The sequence below is a fragment of the Blennius ocellaris genome, assembly GCF_963422515.1.
Source record: "Blennius ocellaris genome assembly, chromosome: 6".
Lineage (NCBI taxonomy): Eukaryota > Metazoa > Chordata > Actinopteri > Blenniiformes > Blenniidae > Blennius > Blennius ocellaris.
This window is the reverse complement of record NC_137655.1, coordinates 24490559-24508606: the sequence shown is the minus strand read 5'-3', so window position 1 is coordinate 24508606 and position 18048 is coordinate 24490559. Positions and strand designations below refer to the sequence as shown.

The 18048-nt window shown below is 44.8% G+C and overlaps 1 protein-coding gene across 1 annotated transcript; it reads right to left on the bottom strand.

Annotated features, from left to right (window-relative positions):
* Positions 1-9953: 9953 nt before the first annotated feature.
* pou3f3a (POU class 3 homeobox 3a) lies at positions 9954-11921 on the bottom strand. Its single transcript, XM_080497586.1, has one exon. The coding sequence runs from the start codon at positions 11629-11631 to the stop codon at positions 10354-10356; it is 1278 nt and encodes a 425-aa protein (XP_080353712.1). The 5' UTR covers positions 11632-11921; the 3' UTR covers positions 9954-10353.
* Positions 11922-18048: the final 6127 nt, after the last annotated feature.

Here is an 18048-nt window from a genome sequence, read left to right as displayed (position 1 = left end):
CTACACATACATGTGTGCAGAGAAAAACACACTGGAAGTGTTAATAAAATCGAGAGTACCCAACATTCAGGTTAATGACAGATGAGAGATTTAAATATTGGAGGCTTGTTGAAAGTGATGATCTTCACTGCCAATCAGCAGACAGCTCCATCGTCAGTCCTCCTTATGAGACCCGTTCCATAGTGCTCAGTCCCTCAGTAGGTGTCAACATATCATAATCGTTTGAGACAGTTATTTTGGTATCATCCACAACTTTTGTCAGTGGGGACACACAGAAAGCCGCCCTGCCTCATCCAGCAACAAACAGCATGGAGGGACTGTGGCTAAAGGTTCTGCCATGGGAGCTGATATGAAAAAGCCACGGTTGCAGTCGATCTGAGCACTGGTGCCCTGGTGCCATGGTGTCATGGTGTCATGGTGCCATGGTGCCATGGTGTCATGGTGCCATGGTGTCATGGTGTCATGGTGTCATGTGTCCCGGTGTCCCGGTGTCCTGGTGTCATGGTGCCATGGTGCCCTGGTGCCCTGGTGCCCTGGTGGCATGGTGTCCTTGTGTCCTGGTGTCCTGGTGCCCTGGTGTCCTGGTGTCATGGTGCCATGGTGCCCTGGTGCCCTGGTGCCCTGGTGCCCTGGTGTCCTGGTGTCGTGGTATCGTGGTGTCATGGTGTCCTTGTGTCCTGGTGCCCTGGTGTCCTGGTGTCATGGTGCCATGGTGCCCTGGTGTCCTGGTGTCCTGGTGTCATGGTGCCCTGGTGGCATGGTGTCCTGGTGCCCTGGTGCCATGGTGTCATGGTGCCATGGTGTCCTGGTGTCCTGGTGTCATGGTGCCATGGTGCCATGGTGCCCTGGTGTCCTGGTGTCATGGTGCCCTGGTGGCATGGTGTCCTGGTGCCCTGGTGCCATGGTGTCATGGTGCCATGGTGTCCTGGTGTCATGGTGTCATGGTGTCATGGTGTCATGTGTCCCGGTGTCCCCGTGTCATGGTGTCCTGGTGTCCTGGTGTCCTGGTGCCCTGGTGCCCTGGTGCCCTGGTGCCTTGGTGCCCTGGTGGCATGGTGGCATGGTGTCCTTGTGTCCTGGTGCCCTGGTGTCCTGGTGTCATGGTGCCATGGTGCCCACGGGGGGGGGGGGGGGGGGGGGTTCATGCGTCCCCACTGACAAAAGTTGTGGATACAAACATACTCAATGGTTCTGATTTTTCATCACCCCTCCATTTGGGTACGTTGGTACCGTTCCCTCAAGAGCCGCCTGCTGGTCGGATCAGTGACCAGCGTCACTCAACAAGCCCCAATATTTAAAGAGCTCATCTGCCGTGACCTTCCTTTGTTTACATACGCGGTTGTTTTATTGACTCGGCTTATTCAAATGTCGGCGCGACACTGCAGCTGGAGCTGGACGCTGCAGCTGCAGCCGCAGCCGCAGCCGCAGCTACACCCTGCAGCGGGAGCTGGACGCTGCAGCTGCAGCCGCAGCTACACCCTGCAGCAGGAGCTGGACGCTGCAGCTGCAACTGCAACTGCAGCTGGATGCTGCTTTACTTGGACGAGTTGTGGCCTCAACTTCTGTGTTGGTCCTGCGTTTATTGTTGCATAATGACATCACATACCTGGATGGATGGGTGGACGGATGGATGGATGGATGGATGGATGGATGGATGGATGGATGGATGGATGGATGGATGGATGGATGGATGGATGGATGAATGGATGGATGGATGGATGGATGGAGGGACGGATGGATGGATGGATGTATGGAGGGATGGATGGATGGATGGATGGATGATAGATGGATGGATGGATGGAGGGATGGATGGAGGGACGGATGGATGGAGGGACGGATGGATGGATGTATGGAGGGATGGATGGATGGATGGATGGATGGATGGATGGATGGATGGATGGATGGATGGATGATAGATGGATGGATGGAGGGATGGATGGAGGGACGGATGGATGGATGGATGGATGGATGTATGGAGGGATGGATGGATGGATGGATGGATGGATGGGTGGATGTATGGAGGGATGGATGGATGGATGGAGGGATGGATGGAGGGACGGAGGGACGGATGGATGGATGTATGTATGGAGGGATGGATGGGTGGATGGATGGATGGATGTATGGAGGGATGGATGGATGGATGGATGGATGGATGGGCGGATGTATGGAGGGATGGATGGGTGGATGTATGGAGGGATGGATGGGTGGATGGATGGATGGATGTATGGAGGGATAGATGGAGGGATGGACACAACAACATGTTTTGGAACAGCCTGCACTACCTCGGCCACGTCTTTATGGTTTTATCACAAGTTTATCTGTCGTTTCTTTAGTTTCATCTCCATTACATTCAGTCAACGTGTCAGTCTGTCCGTCCTCCTGTTGATCTTTACTCAACTAGTTGTCTGTTTGACAAGTAGGCTCTAATCCTTCTGTAGCAAGTTCCATCTTACTGTCAGCAGCAACACGCCTCTTTTCCAACACTGAGACTAAAGCAATCAATCCATCCTCTCTTTATCCGCTGAGCTCGTTGGGCAGGAGTGCAGATGTTCACGCTGGACGAAGGACGGGGTACTTGAATGAGCAAACTGCACTCAGACCAGGAATAAAACCATCTTTACTCTGTGCCACACTGTGCAACCTCAACACATCATTAACATGTCACACATATTCATATTAAACATTTCTTTTCCAGCTGTATGAGTCACAGTGGAAAGTTATGGAAACTGAACAAATATGGTAGAAACATTATCGCCCATAATCCAAAGACATAATTATTCATGAGGGACTCTTTGTTTTGCTGATGAATGTGTTTGAGGGAGGCTCGTTCATCCTGTTGGCCGTCTAATGGAGAGCTGACCCGTTCAGACTGCACCATGCCAACAGTGTTTGGATGAGCTCCATCTCCCCTCTCCACCCGACTTCTCGTGTCGCCATTATGGAAGATGACTGAACTGAATGGATGAAAAGACGAGCATGTCTTCCCAACCTCCTCTTCTCCAGGACAAACCATCTTTGTCAGGCGTCTTCAACGACCAACCAGAATCTTCAGGGTGCATTGTCCTGCTGAAAGACATCAGTGAATGCTGCTGCACTTTGTTTGACACCATTTGTATGTGTCGCCTCCACATGAATCGCAGGACGAAACATTTTCCAGAGGAACACTTTGCAGGGCATCGCTCTGAGTCCATGAGCTTACGGCCGTCCCATTGCTGACATCTTCCACAGGCAGACAAAGCACAGACGTACGAGAGAACGTGTGATTCACCGGACAAGGCCTCTCGCTCTCCACGGTTGGCTTGGAGCTCCTTTGTTCATGGTAGACACTCTGTCACAGCCTGCATTGGGATTTCAGGTTAGGCTGCTTCCAGAGGTGCAGTCAGGACTTACAGGAACAACAATCTCTCTGCACATGCAGCAGTCGCTGTTTTAGTGGATGGTTTTTTGTGGGTACTACCTGACGCATAACACAACAACCTCCAGGAGTTGTTTGGAGGTGCTCAGTAGCACATCTTGGCATAAAGCACAGAGAAGTGGACTTCTCAAAGACCAGGTCAACGACCCCTCTTAGCCTCTCCTCTGTGTCAATGTCCAGATCAGTCATCCGCTCCATCAGCTGCTCAACATTTGAGGCGTCAGCTTGTTAAGGACGCTCCGGACTTTCCTCAAGAGCTCCTGGGGGGAGCAAACCAACTAGAAGCCCAGATCGACAATCAATTAGCACGTATACATGCACACTGGAATCCATTAACCCATGAACTGAACTGAACTTGAACTCATGATATGTCTGAAGTGCTGGTAAACTTGTCAGAACCTCCTGCTTATTTGATTTTTACGGTCAAGTAACAAGGATTAGTCACTGTTTTTGAGTTATTGTGGACGAACTACTCGAAAATATCTTCATGCAACTGTTTCCTTCAGATGAAGTAGTTGTACCCCTCTGATCGCTCCAGTCAGGTTCTGATCGATTCTGCTTGAGTCTCTGAAAGCCTGAAGCTCTTTCATTAAACAGATTCTATTCTGCAATACGAGAGCAGTGTCGGTAGTGTGTTTGCCCAGACCTGTGTTTTATGCACTTCAGGATCCTTTGCCCTCGTCCTCTTCAGGCCAGGCCTCCAAGCATTGTCTGATCACCAACAGTCAATCTTCCCGAGTGAAAGCCGCTGACGCTGTCAGAGAATTCATTTGTAGACCTGTGTCGGTTTAAAGGTATACAGGAGGATTTTCAGGAATTTTAGGAAAGAACCGCCCTCTCCACCGTTTGAAAAAAATGCGCATGCGCAACGCTGTACCTGCTCCCGAGACGGAACGCCTACTAAAACGCGTGCGAGAGACGTGCACGAGCCCAGTTCTCCTCATGCACGCTCTGTTTACAAGTCACAAGTCGGCATCGCTCACATAAGCTCACTTTACAAGAAGATTTGCACCAGAGGGGGTGAAACTGTGTAAAAATGTCCGAGAATAATGCGTCGGGTCGGCCACCGGCATGATGAGGACCGTGTGGAGTGAGCTGCGCGCAGGGACGAGCACGTACGACGGCCTTACGTCATATATCACCAGAATGATTGACAATTGGGAGGACCAGTTATTTTGATGATCCACCCGGAAGAAGAAAATCCTCTACTATACCTTTAAGTTAAACACCCATTTTTTCTTCAATACTTACAAAAAATATAATTCAATGACAAATGAATAAAAATAAACCCTGCAAGTCTGGAGTCTCACTGTCCCTTTTAATTGCTTTCTTTTGTGATCATCTAACTGAACAATCATTTTTTAATTCTGCCATTTTGTTTGCAATAAATGACTTTACAGCTGATTTAATCTGAAACTGTGCAAGCCTGGAAGTCCATGGTGCCGAATCAGCACCGTGTGGTCCAGAAGATAAAGCAGATCACTTCAGCTTGTGATCTGTAGTCGTCTTTTTTTAAATAACTATACATTTTGCTGATTGATTGTGTGGCACTGATGCAAAAACTTACAGAGGTTAATGCTACATGAATCCAAAAATAACAGTCCCTATGCATGACACCATCAAAACTACTCGGATTACTCACAGAAAACTAAGCCCTGAAGTTAGAAAAGTTTGCATGTGCAGAAATCTTGTTTGACGATTTAGCAACATCCAAATATTTTCTCACGTCAGCAAGAAAATAAACTTTTTTAAACTGGATATAACAGTAAATACACAAACACTAAACAGCATTATGTTTTAGTAGATTCGGATTTCGGTGACTTGAGATCACAAACCAAGACTTCATTAATCGGTTCTATTAATCATACACGGTGAAATGACATAGGAAGCTTAATTTGTTGACATCTGCTAGTCTTCGCATTATTAATAATAACAACAAATGATTGTTCCATTAAACATTGTTCATATGAAACATTAAGAGTTTCTTGATCCAGGCTTGTCGGAAGTTGGATCAGTGTCAGTTTCCACGTTGTTTTTATAACAAACGTGCATTACCTACTTTGTCCAGCAGATGGCAGCATTGTGCTCCAGCTCGAGCTCAGGCGGTGAAGTCATTTCATATGTTCGTGCATTTTGATGGTTTGTATAAGTACAAGAAGAAGCAGAAGTGTTGGGGGAGCAGGACTTTCTCTACAGAATCACACACCAATAACAAGAATCCCAGCAACATGCACGACTCAATACAAAGTTAATATTGTCAGAATTTATATAGGACATTATCAGTGATATAATACAGAACGCTGTGCAGTACAACCTGTATAGCGTCAGACAGTAATTCAGTGATTTGATTGTTGTTTCACGTAGAGACCCTGGTTCATCCGCACACTCTGATACATTCACACACTTTGCATGCGGGATGAGGTTCTTTTCATGGGCATGCTTGTCTAAATTGGCATCATGCCCATGTGTTGAACATGCCCATCAAACCAGTTCCACTCCACCGGTCTGGCACATGCATGCTCATCACGTTCAGTGGCACCCACACGACAGGCCTGCGAGTGAGTGAGAGAATTCATTTCCCTGTCCGTTATTCCACAGATGTTTGCTTTAATTTCTCCCTGATTGAGAGACTTTGGTACTCCATAAATCACTGGGGGGGGGGAAGCAAACATGGGCAAAGGGCAAAAATGTTCCCTGCTAAATGAGAATATTCAGGGGGATGGGGAAAAACCACACACGTGGCAATATTGACTGAATTCTATTCAGTTGTGTTACATTTAGAAGTCAAACATTTTTTGGGACACCCCTGGATGCAGACAGGCTATTTTATCTTTACATTAAAGGAACGTTTTATTCATTTATACCTTTCAGCTGGTGATTGCATGTCGGAGTTGAGTCTCATGAGTCTCAGTTCACACTGAGGGAACCACAGCGTGCTAATCAGTGCTAGACTTCAGTGGTTAACCAATCTCTGCCTTGCAGGAATAATTAACACCAAACAGTAGGGGAATGGTGATGTGCAAGGCACAGTGAAAGAGTTAAAGATTAAAACTTTGCTGTTGTTGTTGTTAAATGGCATGATGGATAAGAGTATAGGTGCGATTTCTGTCAAATGTGCCTGAGCTCAAACTGTGAGGCACAAACAAGAATTAAAGCAGGGATTATCTTGTTGTAATTGCTTTATGTAAAGTACCTCTGAACAAGGCCTTAAGAGCAATTATGAGCAATTATATTAGTTGTTATTATGGAGAAGAGGTAATAACATCTGCAGTGTGCACCCGCAAAATGCTCATAGCCCAGGGATGCATGAAGCTATACACTAATAATGACTGGAAAATGTAAATACAACTAATTTTCCGTAGCCCGGCGCACTTTTGTGTGTGAGCGGAGGTGTTTCTGTTGATTGAGGGGGTTTGCTGTTCTCAGGGTACAGTAACATCATCAGCTTGTACTTTCAGATCCCTGCATTGATATTCAGTGGAGACACCTTGCGCTGTGTGATGACAAAACCCTTTAAAGGGCTTTTTATCCCCCAATTCCAGCCTTATCTCCCATCTGTACATCACTAAGCTTTGAGGGGATCACACTGCAATCCTGGAAGCTTACATTCTCCCTCTATTTTCATCTGAGTGCGTACGCTTGGAGCTCACTGGGAATACATCATGTTAAGAGCCATTGAGGACAATGAGCGGTGGTACCACCCGCTCACCTGTATGGATGTCACTTGTGCAGCTTGAGTTGTTTTTTTTTATGTTTTCCTCGTGGGAAAATTGAATGCATGCACTAACAAACCTCAGCTCTCACACATTTTTCAAATAGAAATTAGTCTTTATTATTGATGTAATACAACTGTTTTGGTTTTACTTTAAAAGTGTGGGTTTGTGTTTATGTATTCATACTGAGGAGAATGGAACAAAAGTTAAGGTTCAGCCCTGTGAGGTTTTTCATGTAAAATGACACCATATAGGAAAAGTCTTGATTTAGTACTATCATTATATAGTTAAAAAAATGTATACAAATTGATACAGTGCGTGTGTGTGTGTGTGTGTGTGTGTGTGTGTGTGTGTGTGTGTGTGTGTGTGTGTGTGTGTGTGTGTGTGTGTGTGTGTGTGTGTGTGTGTGTGTGTGTATATATATATATATATATATATATATATATATATATATATATATATATATATATGAAATATGGAACTTTGCAACGTTTTGTTTTCAGTCATTTTGTAATTCTTGAATTTGCCATAAAAGTATTAGGTTGGAACTCCACCCATGTTGAGACTTGTAATGACAATAATAACAATGAATAAATATGGACATAAAGATCAATAACAAGACACGTGTGATGTTTTATTCGTTGGAGAAATGTCTGGATCCCAGCAGGTTCTCATTGTTTCAGCCTGCAGGGCCTCAGTCACAACACTGCACACTGAAAACATCCATTCAAACATTTTCCTTTCAATCTCAGTAACAATTCAAAACACAAAAAAACTCAACTTCACATTTTTGACTACATTGACTGGATTTGTTTGTATTTTCAGGCTTTAGGTATGTGAAACTTTGTGCAATAAGTGAATGCTTCTGCTTTTTTTGACAAGTGAGAAACACTCGTCTGTGAGAATCTGTGCAGTATATAGGTACAAAGCTCTACTTTATAGCATCGTCCATATCTCAATAGCTGCCTCGGACTTATGAGAACCATTCATGCCGCATCCTGTCAGCGCCGAGAGGAGAGGGGAAGAGTTTTTAAAATGTTTTTGCTGCCTTCACACACAATTTGTCAGTGAGATTTATTTAGAACAATGTAATCAGTAACGCGTGTCGTCACCAGTTTGTCTTTCATGAGTCCGGACGTCAGCGGAGAGGAAATAGAACATATAGAGAATATTGTATCAAAGAGAAAAAGTCCTTATGAGGCATTAACTTCCAGGTCCGTGTTTGTTCTCATGTGTCGCCCGGTTTATCAGCAGCTTCTGCCACAGAAAGACCTTCGCTCTGCTGACGAGCTTTGTTTAAACTACAGTTCCAGTGTGGCTTATAACAGTTGCCATGATTTGATCTTTTTCCTCGATATAACTCCTGCAACATTTGCGACAGATGTGCGTGTGGTTGAATGTGAGTCGCCGCTGTGTGTGTGGCGTTCGCTCGGAGAGAAACAGCAGATTGTTTTCCGGGGACCGGCGTCCTGAGCTTCTCGCTTGTCTATCTGCCAAACCCATCATCTGTGGCAGAAGAGCCGCCGCCTCGTGTCACTCCATCTCACCGTCACCTTGGCAACCGCTGCCGAGGTGAGCTGCCAGCTGGGAGAGCCGACCTCTGCTGGCTGCTCTCCGCCGAGCTGCAGTCCAGCGCCTGGACACAGGATGATGTGGCAGGAAGATATGAAGTTCATGAGACAGATGTAGACGCAAACTGCAGGAACAGGCTGAGGTGATGAGTTTGATCAGTCATTTTAAGTTGGCTTTTAACTCTGTCTAGGTCAGTGTATTTTATTTTACTCTGTATGCTCTGTTTTATGAATTTCTGGATGGCTTCAACAAACTGCAGCACCGCCGCACCTCCTACAGACAGCACCTGTGTTCTATTTTATTTTTTTGTTTTTGTGTATTTATTCTCGTATTTTACTTCTTAATGTACTGTTTTAGCTTTGTAAAGCACTTTGGATGTCACCGGGTGATTATAAAAGGGCTATAGAAATAAAGTTTGATTGAAAGTTTGATTTGATGGTGGCGTCAAGATAGATTTACCATAGACGAGGAGGCGAGCTAGGAAATAAAGGTTTTTGCTACTTTCACGTTATAGGTTTTAAACATGAAACTTGTATCAAAGAAGCAAACGAGCGTTTATTTTAATTTTCATTACACTGGCTGATGAATCTGACACTGAATGACTACATTTCACTACAAACTACAAGACAAGCATGTCATTATGTCCCAAGAAGGATTAATTACTAAAAGTAAATACACAATTAAGAAGAAAGCCTAGAGAAAGTGGGCTGGATTTTAAAATAGATCCCTGCTCTTTACAGATTCATGAACTTTAAGAACTCTTTAGATATTTTAGAGATGATGTTCACATGCTGACTCTCAAGATAGCACGTTTTCAGCACATATCTAATAAAAAGCCACCTAAATGACAATGTGTGTGCTTTTTAGTTTGTGTGCTTGTGCATCCAGGGGACGTTAAAAATGAAGGGCATCAATATTTATGACAAATTTATTAAATAATTAGTCTGTTCCATGAAAATAAGCACATTGGAAAATAATAAATAATCCAATCATCACACAAGAATACACAGCAGACTTTTACATGAACTCAAGGGAAATGCTTGTTAACTTGGCGAAAAGAAGCTTCCTATAAAGGAATGTACAATATAGTAATAAATGTAAAACTCGCTTTTGGACCATCTTAAACTGTGTCACAACATAAATCCACTGACACAAAAGGAAGAAACACATCTGGAGGAAGGTAAATTATTGCTCATTTGGAAACAATAAAAGTTGACAAAAAGGCATAAATCTGTGTCTTGTATGAGGGGAAAACGTAGACTACAGAAGTGTCGAGCATAGACATCAAATTCTGCAGCATTTCAGGCTTTTCTTATTACAGTACAGAAATACTGGGGGAAAACTTTTATTTCAAATGTTCACTTTTTGTGTTTATGTTAAAGAATGTTACTTTGAAAGAGTTCAAATCAAATTAGGTTCAAATTTCAGTCAGGCTTTAAAATGTTTGTACCAGAGGTTGTTACATTTTTCGAAAAAAAAAAAAAATTATAATCCACACGACGTGCAATGGTAGAGAATGATGCGGTTGTTGTTGTTGTTGTTGTGGTGTTTTTTGTTACTCAATTATCATGGATAACGTAAGAAAAGTGACCGAATGTTCTCCTGCAAAACTATTCACACACGTTGTCCATGTTTCTTGTCTGCCATTTGTTTTCACGTGTCGCTGTACATCCTCTTGCAGTCTATGGAGGGCGACGGGGTGTCCGCGCCCATCGTGCCCACCTGAGAGTACGCGTCCTCCGGAGTGCGCGGCAGTCCAGGCGGCGTCATGCGCTTCTCCTTCTGCCTGCGGTTGCAGAACCAGACCCTGACCACCTCCTTCTCCAGCTGCAAAGTGTCCGCCAGAGAGTTGATCTCCTGCGCGGAGGGTTTGGGGCATTTGAGGAAGTGGCTCTCCAGTGCGCCTTTTACGCTCACTTCGATGGACGTGCGCTTTTTCCTCTTCCTGCCCTGCGTGGCGATCTTGTCGATGCTGGTCGGACTCCCGGTCGTGGAATCAGCCTCCTCCAACCATTTGTTTAGCAGGGGTTTCAGCTTGCACATGTTTTTAAAGCTCAGCTGGAGCGCCTCGAACCTGCAGATGGTGGTCTGCGAGAAGACGTTCCCGTACAGGGTGCCCAGAGCCAAGCCCACGTCTGCCTGGGTGAAGCCCAACTTGATCCGTCGCTGTTTGAACTGCTTGGCGAAATGCTCCAAGTCGTCAGAAGTCGGCGTGTCCTCGTCTGAGTGCGAATCGTGGCCCACTCCGTGATGCTGGTGGTGGTGCGTGTGATGGTTGTGATGGTGATGGTGGTGATGGTGGCCGCTGTGGTCCAGCTCGGGGGACTCCCCGCGCACCAGCCCCGAGTGCATGAGGCTTTGTGAGCTCAGCATCCCGTTGACTGTAAATCCGCTGGGCTGGGAATAAATCAGAGATTGCTGCTGCTGCTGTTGCTGCTGCTGCTGCTGCTGCCCCTCCGAGATGCTGATGTGCGCTGCGGAGGAACCTCCCCAAGTGCCCGGGTGCGCCTGGTGGGGTCCAACGTGTGGGGACCTGTGGTGCAGGGCTGACCCTGAATGGAGGTCATCCCGGCCGGTGTTTCTCTTCAATTCCTGTGGCTGAGGGCTGGGGGGCCAATGAGAACCGGCTTCTGCGGCTGCCGCTGCTGCCGCAGCCGCTGCGGCTGCCGCGTGAGGCAACGCTGTCACCCACTGGTGGGCATGGCTTAGCATGTGTCCCCCGTTGCTCGCCACCATTGCTCCATGCATGAAGTCACTCTGCACCATCTTGACTGAAGGGTCTCCTCTGTATCCACTAGACACTGTGGTCACAGCGGTGCTCCCCGGCTGCATGCCACCACCTCTCCGATCCGGGTGAAGGACCGAGCCGGATAAAATCCTGCTGCTGGCGAGGTAGGGGCTTGAGGTGGCTGTTGCCATCCCCCAGAGCATATATGTTGAGTCGTATTTCTCTCTTCTGATCTTTGTTGAAGGTCCCACTTTGCTCTAATCCATGAATAACTTCAGTTTGTATCAGCAGGAGCGACGTTTCTGCGCAATGGACAGCAAATAAAGAAGTGCGAAATCACTCCATCGAGGCTTCGATTGAACTTTTACTGCAGCAGCGGCTTGTGTGTGCTGAAACTTTATCTGGCAAAACACACTTTAAGACGCAATCCTACATAAATATGTAGTTCAGAAACTTTTCTCCTCCGTCCCGGGAGCTGCGCCGTGCGTAATCCACAGATCTGACGATGGAGGAAAAAAGAAGAGAAAAAGTTGTTGGATCGCCTTTCTCTGAGGTCAAAGTTACGAGTGGGAACAAATGGAAAAAGACAATCTTTAAAGTCTCTGCTCTATGCGGCGCGTCCTCCACGGAGCGGAGAAAACGGGCGTGTGTTTACGTTGTGCCAAGGCTGCGTCTTCTCCTCTCCCACCTCCGTCCAATTACAGCGCAAATGCGCCGCGGAGTCCGCGCTGATTGGACGCAGGCGTGGGGAGCAGTTCGTGTGTCTCTCCGTGGAGCCCGGGGTGCAGAGTCCCCGCTGCGGGATAAAGTCACAATTTGTTAGAAAACATTATAATCAAGAAAAGGGAGGCAAAGACAAGCCAGACAGGGAAGTCAACGATGCGCAAAGTAAACCAGAATCATGATGGAAAACAAGAAAACATGTTGATTAAAAATTAAATACTGTGTGTAAAAATATTATTATTATTGTTATTATTATTATTATTATTATTATTATTATTATTATTATTATTATTATTATTATTATTATTATTATTATTATTATTATTATTATTATTATTATTCACTCTGTAACTTACCTTGAGGTCTATAAACTGTTGAAGTCAGTCTGTGTCGCCTGACGAAATCAGGTCTGATAGTCGTGTTCGTCTCATTTATAACTGAAGCCTGAATCAAGGATATACTTTAAGGCGGCTCTGGGTGCCGGAGGGGGGGGGGCATCTTAATGCCTGCTCCTTTTCACATGGTAAAAGTGGTAAAAGGAAGGCCGCCGTGGCGTGACGCGCCGCGCTGTGCGCACAGGAGCTGCACAAAAAACCCAACCATCACCGAAGATTTTTTTCCATCCTGGAGAAGCAAGGCGGTTGCAGTGGGACGTTTCCATGCTGGCTCAGGTTATGGATGGGCTGTGAAATATACGTGTCCAAGGGAATTTTCTACTTCGGTTTCGCCCCGCTCTGACGGGGATTGAGAGTGAGACACCGACTGAGACACATGGAGTTTAGTGACTGGAGGAGAGAGCCAGGTGCGGCCTAATAAACGTCCTGCTAATTTATGTTTTTCATATAATTTCTCGTGGATCTTGTCCAGAAGGTAAACGATAAATAGACAGAAAGTCCCCTTCCCCAACTGGAGCCATAAATTGAGTCCATTATTACAACATTGGCATTCAAATGAACATGTCTTGAAAAATCCTGTATTTTCTAATTCTATGTAGCCTGTTTGTTGTTAATGAACACCCATGGATAAATATTCTTTATGTATTTCACATAATTGTTTTGTCAAATACTCAAAACTTGGCTAAATATATCGGTTTTTTTCTCATGAAAAGTTTTGTAAACTTTTATAGTTTAGCGAAAGGACCTATAACATACAGTACACATGATGATGATGATGATGATAATGATGATGATGATGATGATGATAAGGGTCACGACTGCATGTTATTGCAAAAAGCACTGTAAAAATAGCCAAGACACAATTTCGAAATTAAAAAAAACAGCGTACAGAGATGTTCACACAAAATGTCAAGTAAGTAAGCTGGTATGTGAACAAAGCGGAAAAGAAGACGGACGATGGACGTAACCTGGACGGATTGAACACAGCAGAACAACCAAAGCATCATTATCAGACAATTTATAAAATATACCTTCACTACAATGTCCATTACTGTCTTTGGTTGTATATATCTATGAGACATGCTATTATTTATTGTTGCTAACTTTGATATAAATCCTGTTGTATTTTTCACTAATGTGAATTATATGTGCACATGTGAAGAGTTGAGGTGTACCTCTGGTAAGTGTTACCAGGTGAAGGGTGGTCAAATAGTCCATACCCTCCAACAAAAGAGATTTTTAAAACAGCAAGGCAAAATTAACGACATGAAATCAAAGGACATGAGGATTTAATTTATGCTTAGAAAAAAAACAATATTATATCAATAACTGTATAATTTCATAGTATACACATATAATCACGGTTGTAATTCACTTTAATATTCAGAAAACAGTCTTCCTACACTTTATTATGAGCAGATTTTTTATTCCACAGCTTTTAAAGCCAGTTTATTGTCAAATTGTGTCTACTGCAGCAGCAAAACACGCCGTGAAGCTGCACAAAAGCACCACAGTGCTTCACATGTTTCTAGCCTACCAGCATAATGTGGAGAAAACCAGACGGCTTGGGGAAAGCAGTAATGTTTTTCATGTGTTGTGCTGCCTGGTCACAGCACTGGGTCCTCTATTTGTTATTCATGAAGGAAGCTGGGTGAAGAGGCCTTCTTATGATGCACATTTTTTCTCTCGGTTCCCTCTCTCTCTCCCTCTCTCTCCCTCTCTCTTCACGGAGCTGCTTGACAACTATGAAAATCATCTGTTTTAGTTGTAGTGAATACCTCAATTAATCCAGCATAATGAGCACGACACCGTCAGCTAATTGACATTATTGTTTCTTTAAGATCATCCCCGAATCATTTACACAGACCTGTTCTGCCTCTCTCTCTCTCTCTCTCTCTCTCTCTCCCACTGTCTTCCACTCTTCGCCCTCTGTTGAGTCTTCAATATGCAGATCGGCCATTTCTGTCCCCGGGCTATTTTCTTTGGTAGACTTTTGAAATATGCAAATGCTTCCAACAAAAATTGCGAAAGAGAAAAGGAAAAAAAAAAGCCTTCATCTGGGATCCAGGAGTTTTCCATTCAAAGAAACAGATGATTTTCTCTTGTTCCTGCTCTTGTTTTTGTTTTGTTTGCTTTGTCAGTCAAGGGTCTGTCTAATTAAGACGGGAGTGAAAGGCAAAGCAGGCAGACCAAACAGAAATTAATTTGAGAGGATGACAGCGTTGTCACTTATTACCACATCGAATGTGTTTATAACGTCTCCTGCAGGAAACTATAGCAAGCTCTCACCTACAGCATCATGTTTTCAGGGAACGGCAGACAGGAAATATCTTTTTATTCACATATTGTACATATACGTTGTGCAAGCGTGCGGTGCCAGGTATTGCTTCCTCTCTGCCGTACAATACGGTATTTGCACAATGGGCTGTCTGTATGCGCTGTAAACACTGCTGAGAAAAGCAAACTTATCTCCATCCCTGTACTCTTTATATTCCACCTCTTCGGTGTCATCCTGTGGTTCTGATCACGAGTGTGTTTGACCTTCAGCTCTCCCTGAGTCAGAGAGATCCTTCACAGCATGAGTCTCTACCCACAACCCCCTGCTGCGTGTTTAAATCAGAAGCAGAGGCAGCCGCGGAAAGAGAGAGAGACAAGGAGAGACAGAAAAGTGCTGCAGACGGGGTACAGAGAGCCGAAAGCAGAGGATATGGAGGGGAAATCATCAAAGCGTGTTCACTTTCAAAGTCCTCATTCACAACGACGACGAAATACGAGACAAACATGCCCAATAACACGCCAATTCAAAGGCAGGCGTCTCAGAGGTTTGACCCCGTGTCTTAATACACAGTGATGTGATGTTTGAAATTGTCCCACAGGCCAAAACTGTCTTTAAGCATGTTTCATAGAGGAAGTGAAGTCTGTCCGGACAGTCGTCCGTTTCTTGACGGCCTTTGTTTTGGTGGCACTGAAAGCTGCGCGAGGCTCCAGCGCCGTCAGCGCTAGCTAACCACGCTGAAACAATTGACAGATACGAACCCCTGGTGTGGCTTAAATGATCACACCCAACGGACAGACGCACTGGGTAAAACACTCAGTGGGCCGGCACCATTACTTACAAATGAGGGCAAATTAGTGAGAGAAAATTACATTTATTAGTCCCAGTGGATAATGTGAAAGAGCCCACAGTGACAAGAAACAACCATACGAAGACATTCCTCCTGTCTGTGTTTGGTTTGTGTGTTAATTACTGCTGTGATAACCGAACTCTGTTCACCCAATCACATTACAAGGACTTATATGTCCTTGTGTAGCATCATGTAGGGAGAATAATTCAGTGTTTGGGGACACGTTTTAATGTTTGTGTGGAAATAGTAGTTATGATTGAGTTAAGAGTAATTCTACAGATTCAATTCTAGTCACTGTCCCCAGGAGTGGAAGGACATTGAGTGAGTGTGTGTGTGTGTGTGTGTGTGTGTGTGTGTGTGTGTGTGTGTGTGTGTGTGTGTGTGTGTGTGTGTGTGTGTGTGTGTGTGTGTGTGTGTGTGTGTGTGTGTGTGTGTGTGTGTGTGTGTGTGTACATGCACTGTATTTAATATTGTTATGGGAACTATGATCGGTATACACACTTTGTGTTAGATAAAAAGCATTGAGAAAATATTTTAGCTGTTAGATGAAAACATGTTTGAGGATGAAACTATGGGTTGGGGTTAGTGTGAGGTTAAGTGCTTGGATTTGTAAGTGATGTCATTGGCGTTATTATTAATAAATCACCGGCAAACCACACGCAAAGTGAAATTCAATCTATTTATATAAGCTTTCAATCAAGCATGATTTTTTGGAAGATCTTAGTAAATCAGGATCATTGTGTGTGTGTGTGTGTGTGTGTGTGTGTGTGTGTGTGTGTGTGTGTGTGTGTGTGTGTGTGTGTGTGTGTGTGTGTGTGTGTGTGTGTGTGTGCGTGTGTGCGTGTGTGTGTGTGTGTGTGTGTGTGTGTGTGTGTGTGTGTGTGTGTGTGTGTGAGAGAGAGAGTAGACAGGTGTGTGCAGAGGCTGAAATGTGTCCCTTCCTAAGTGTCTGTTAGCATTAACATAATGGTGAAAGGTGTTCTTGGAATGGTGGCATTGGAGTCTATGATTAATATTTATGCTAAACTAAACATGGGAGAGAAGAGCAACATCTGGGCCATCACAGAAGAAAAACAGAGGAAATTGAGACGAGATGAGACTCTCGGGGTTTAGATCTTTCAGATAAAGTCACGGCCTATATGAAAAATATGGTGCTCGTATTGCAGCGAAAGAAGAAAATAAGACGTGTAAAATCAGTCTGAGGAGAAGAAGCCTTTAAAGTTTTTCAATTTCCTTTTGGCTTTTAAGTAAAGCTCATGAGCCGAAATGAAAATAATGATAATAGAAAAAGAACCATGTTTCTGCATTTGTGGCCGATTCTGTGTCTTCCTTTGCTGGCATCAACTTTTTTCCCCTCCATGTCGTATCTCCAAAAATTTCCTTTCTGTCCTTCGAACACAACTGCAAACAGTATGACAGAGAAATGTAGTCAGGAAATACCTGCAGCTCTGCAGCCTGTGGCTCCGGACAACTGCAGCCCTGTACCCAGGCTCCTCCGCCAGCCAAGTCAAACAGCCGGAGTCCCTGAAGGCCGGCCGCCTGCGTCTTTCATGAATGGAGGGATTTCTCTCTGAAGCGCCCAGCGAGCGCCACGTGATTATAGAGGCTCTCTGTAGTTAAGATGATTTCTCAGGTGGGTTTGGAGGGAAAGAAGAAAGTATCACATACTGAAATATTAAGTGACCTCCGAGCAACAAGCAACAGGATGGTTTGCTGCATTTTGATTCGTGCTCCCGTTACACCGACTTCCAGCTGGTGGAAGCTTGTAACGGTGACGTGTTTGTAACGTGACGTGTTTGTAACGGTGACGTGTTTGTAACGTGACGTAATTGTAACACTGACTTGTTTGTAACGGTGACGTGTTTGTAACACTGACGTGTTTGTATCAGTGACGTGTTTGTAACAGTGACGTGTTTGTAACACCGACGTGTTTGTAACAGTGACGTGTTTGTAACGGTGACGTGTTTGTAACAGTGACGTGTTTGTAACGGTGACGTGTTTGTAACGGTGACGTGTTTGTAACGTGACGTGTTTGTAACGTGACGTGTTTGTAACGGTGACGTGTTTGTATCAGTGACGTGTTTGTAACAGTGACGTGTTTGTAACACCGACGTGTTTGTAACAGTGACGTGTTTGTAACAGTGACGTGTTTGTAACGGTGACGTGTTTGTAACGGTGACGTGTTTGTAATGGTGACGTGTTTGTAACGGTGACGTGTTTGTAACGGTGACGTGTTTGTAACGTGACGTGTTTGTAACGTGACGTGTTTGTAACGGTGACATGTTTGTAACGGTCACGTGTTTGTAACGTGACGTGTTTGTAACGTGACGTGTTTGTAACGGTGACGTGTTTGTAACGGTGACATGTTTGTAACGGT

What these genes read in the sequence shown, in the direction of transcription:
- pou3f3a (XM_080497586.1), bottom strand. Translation starts at nt 11,631, where the DNA reads ATGCTCTGGGGGATGGCAACAGCCACCTCAAGCCCCTACCTCGCCAGC.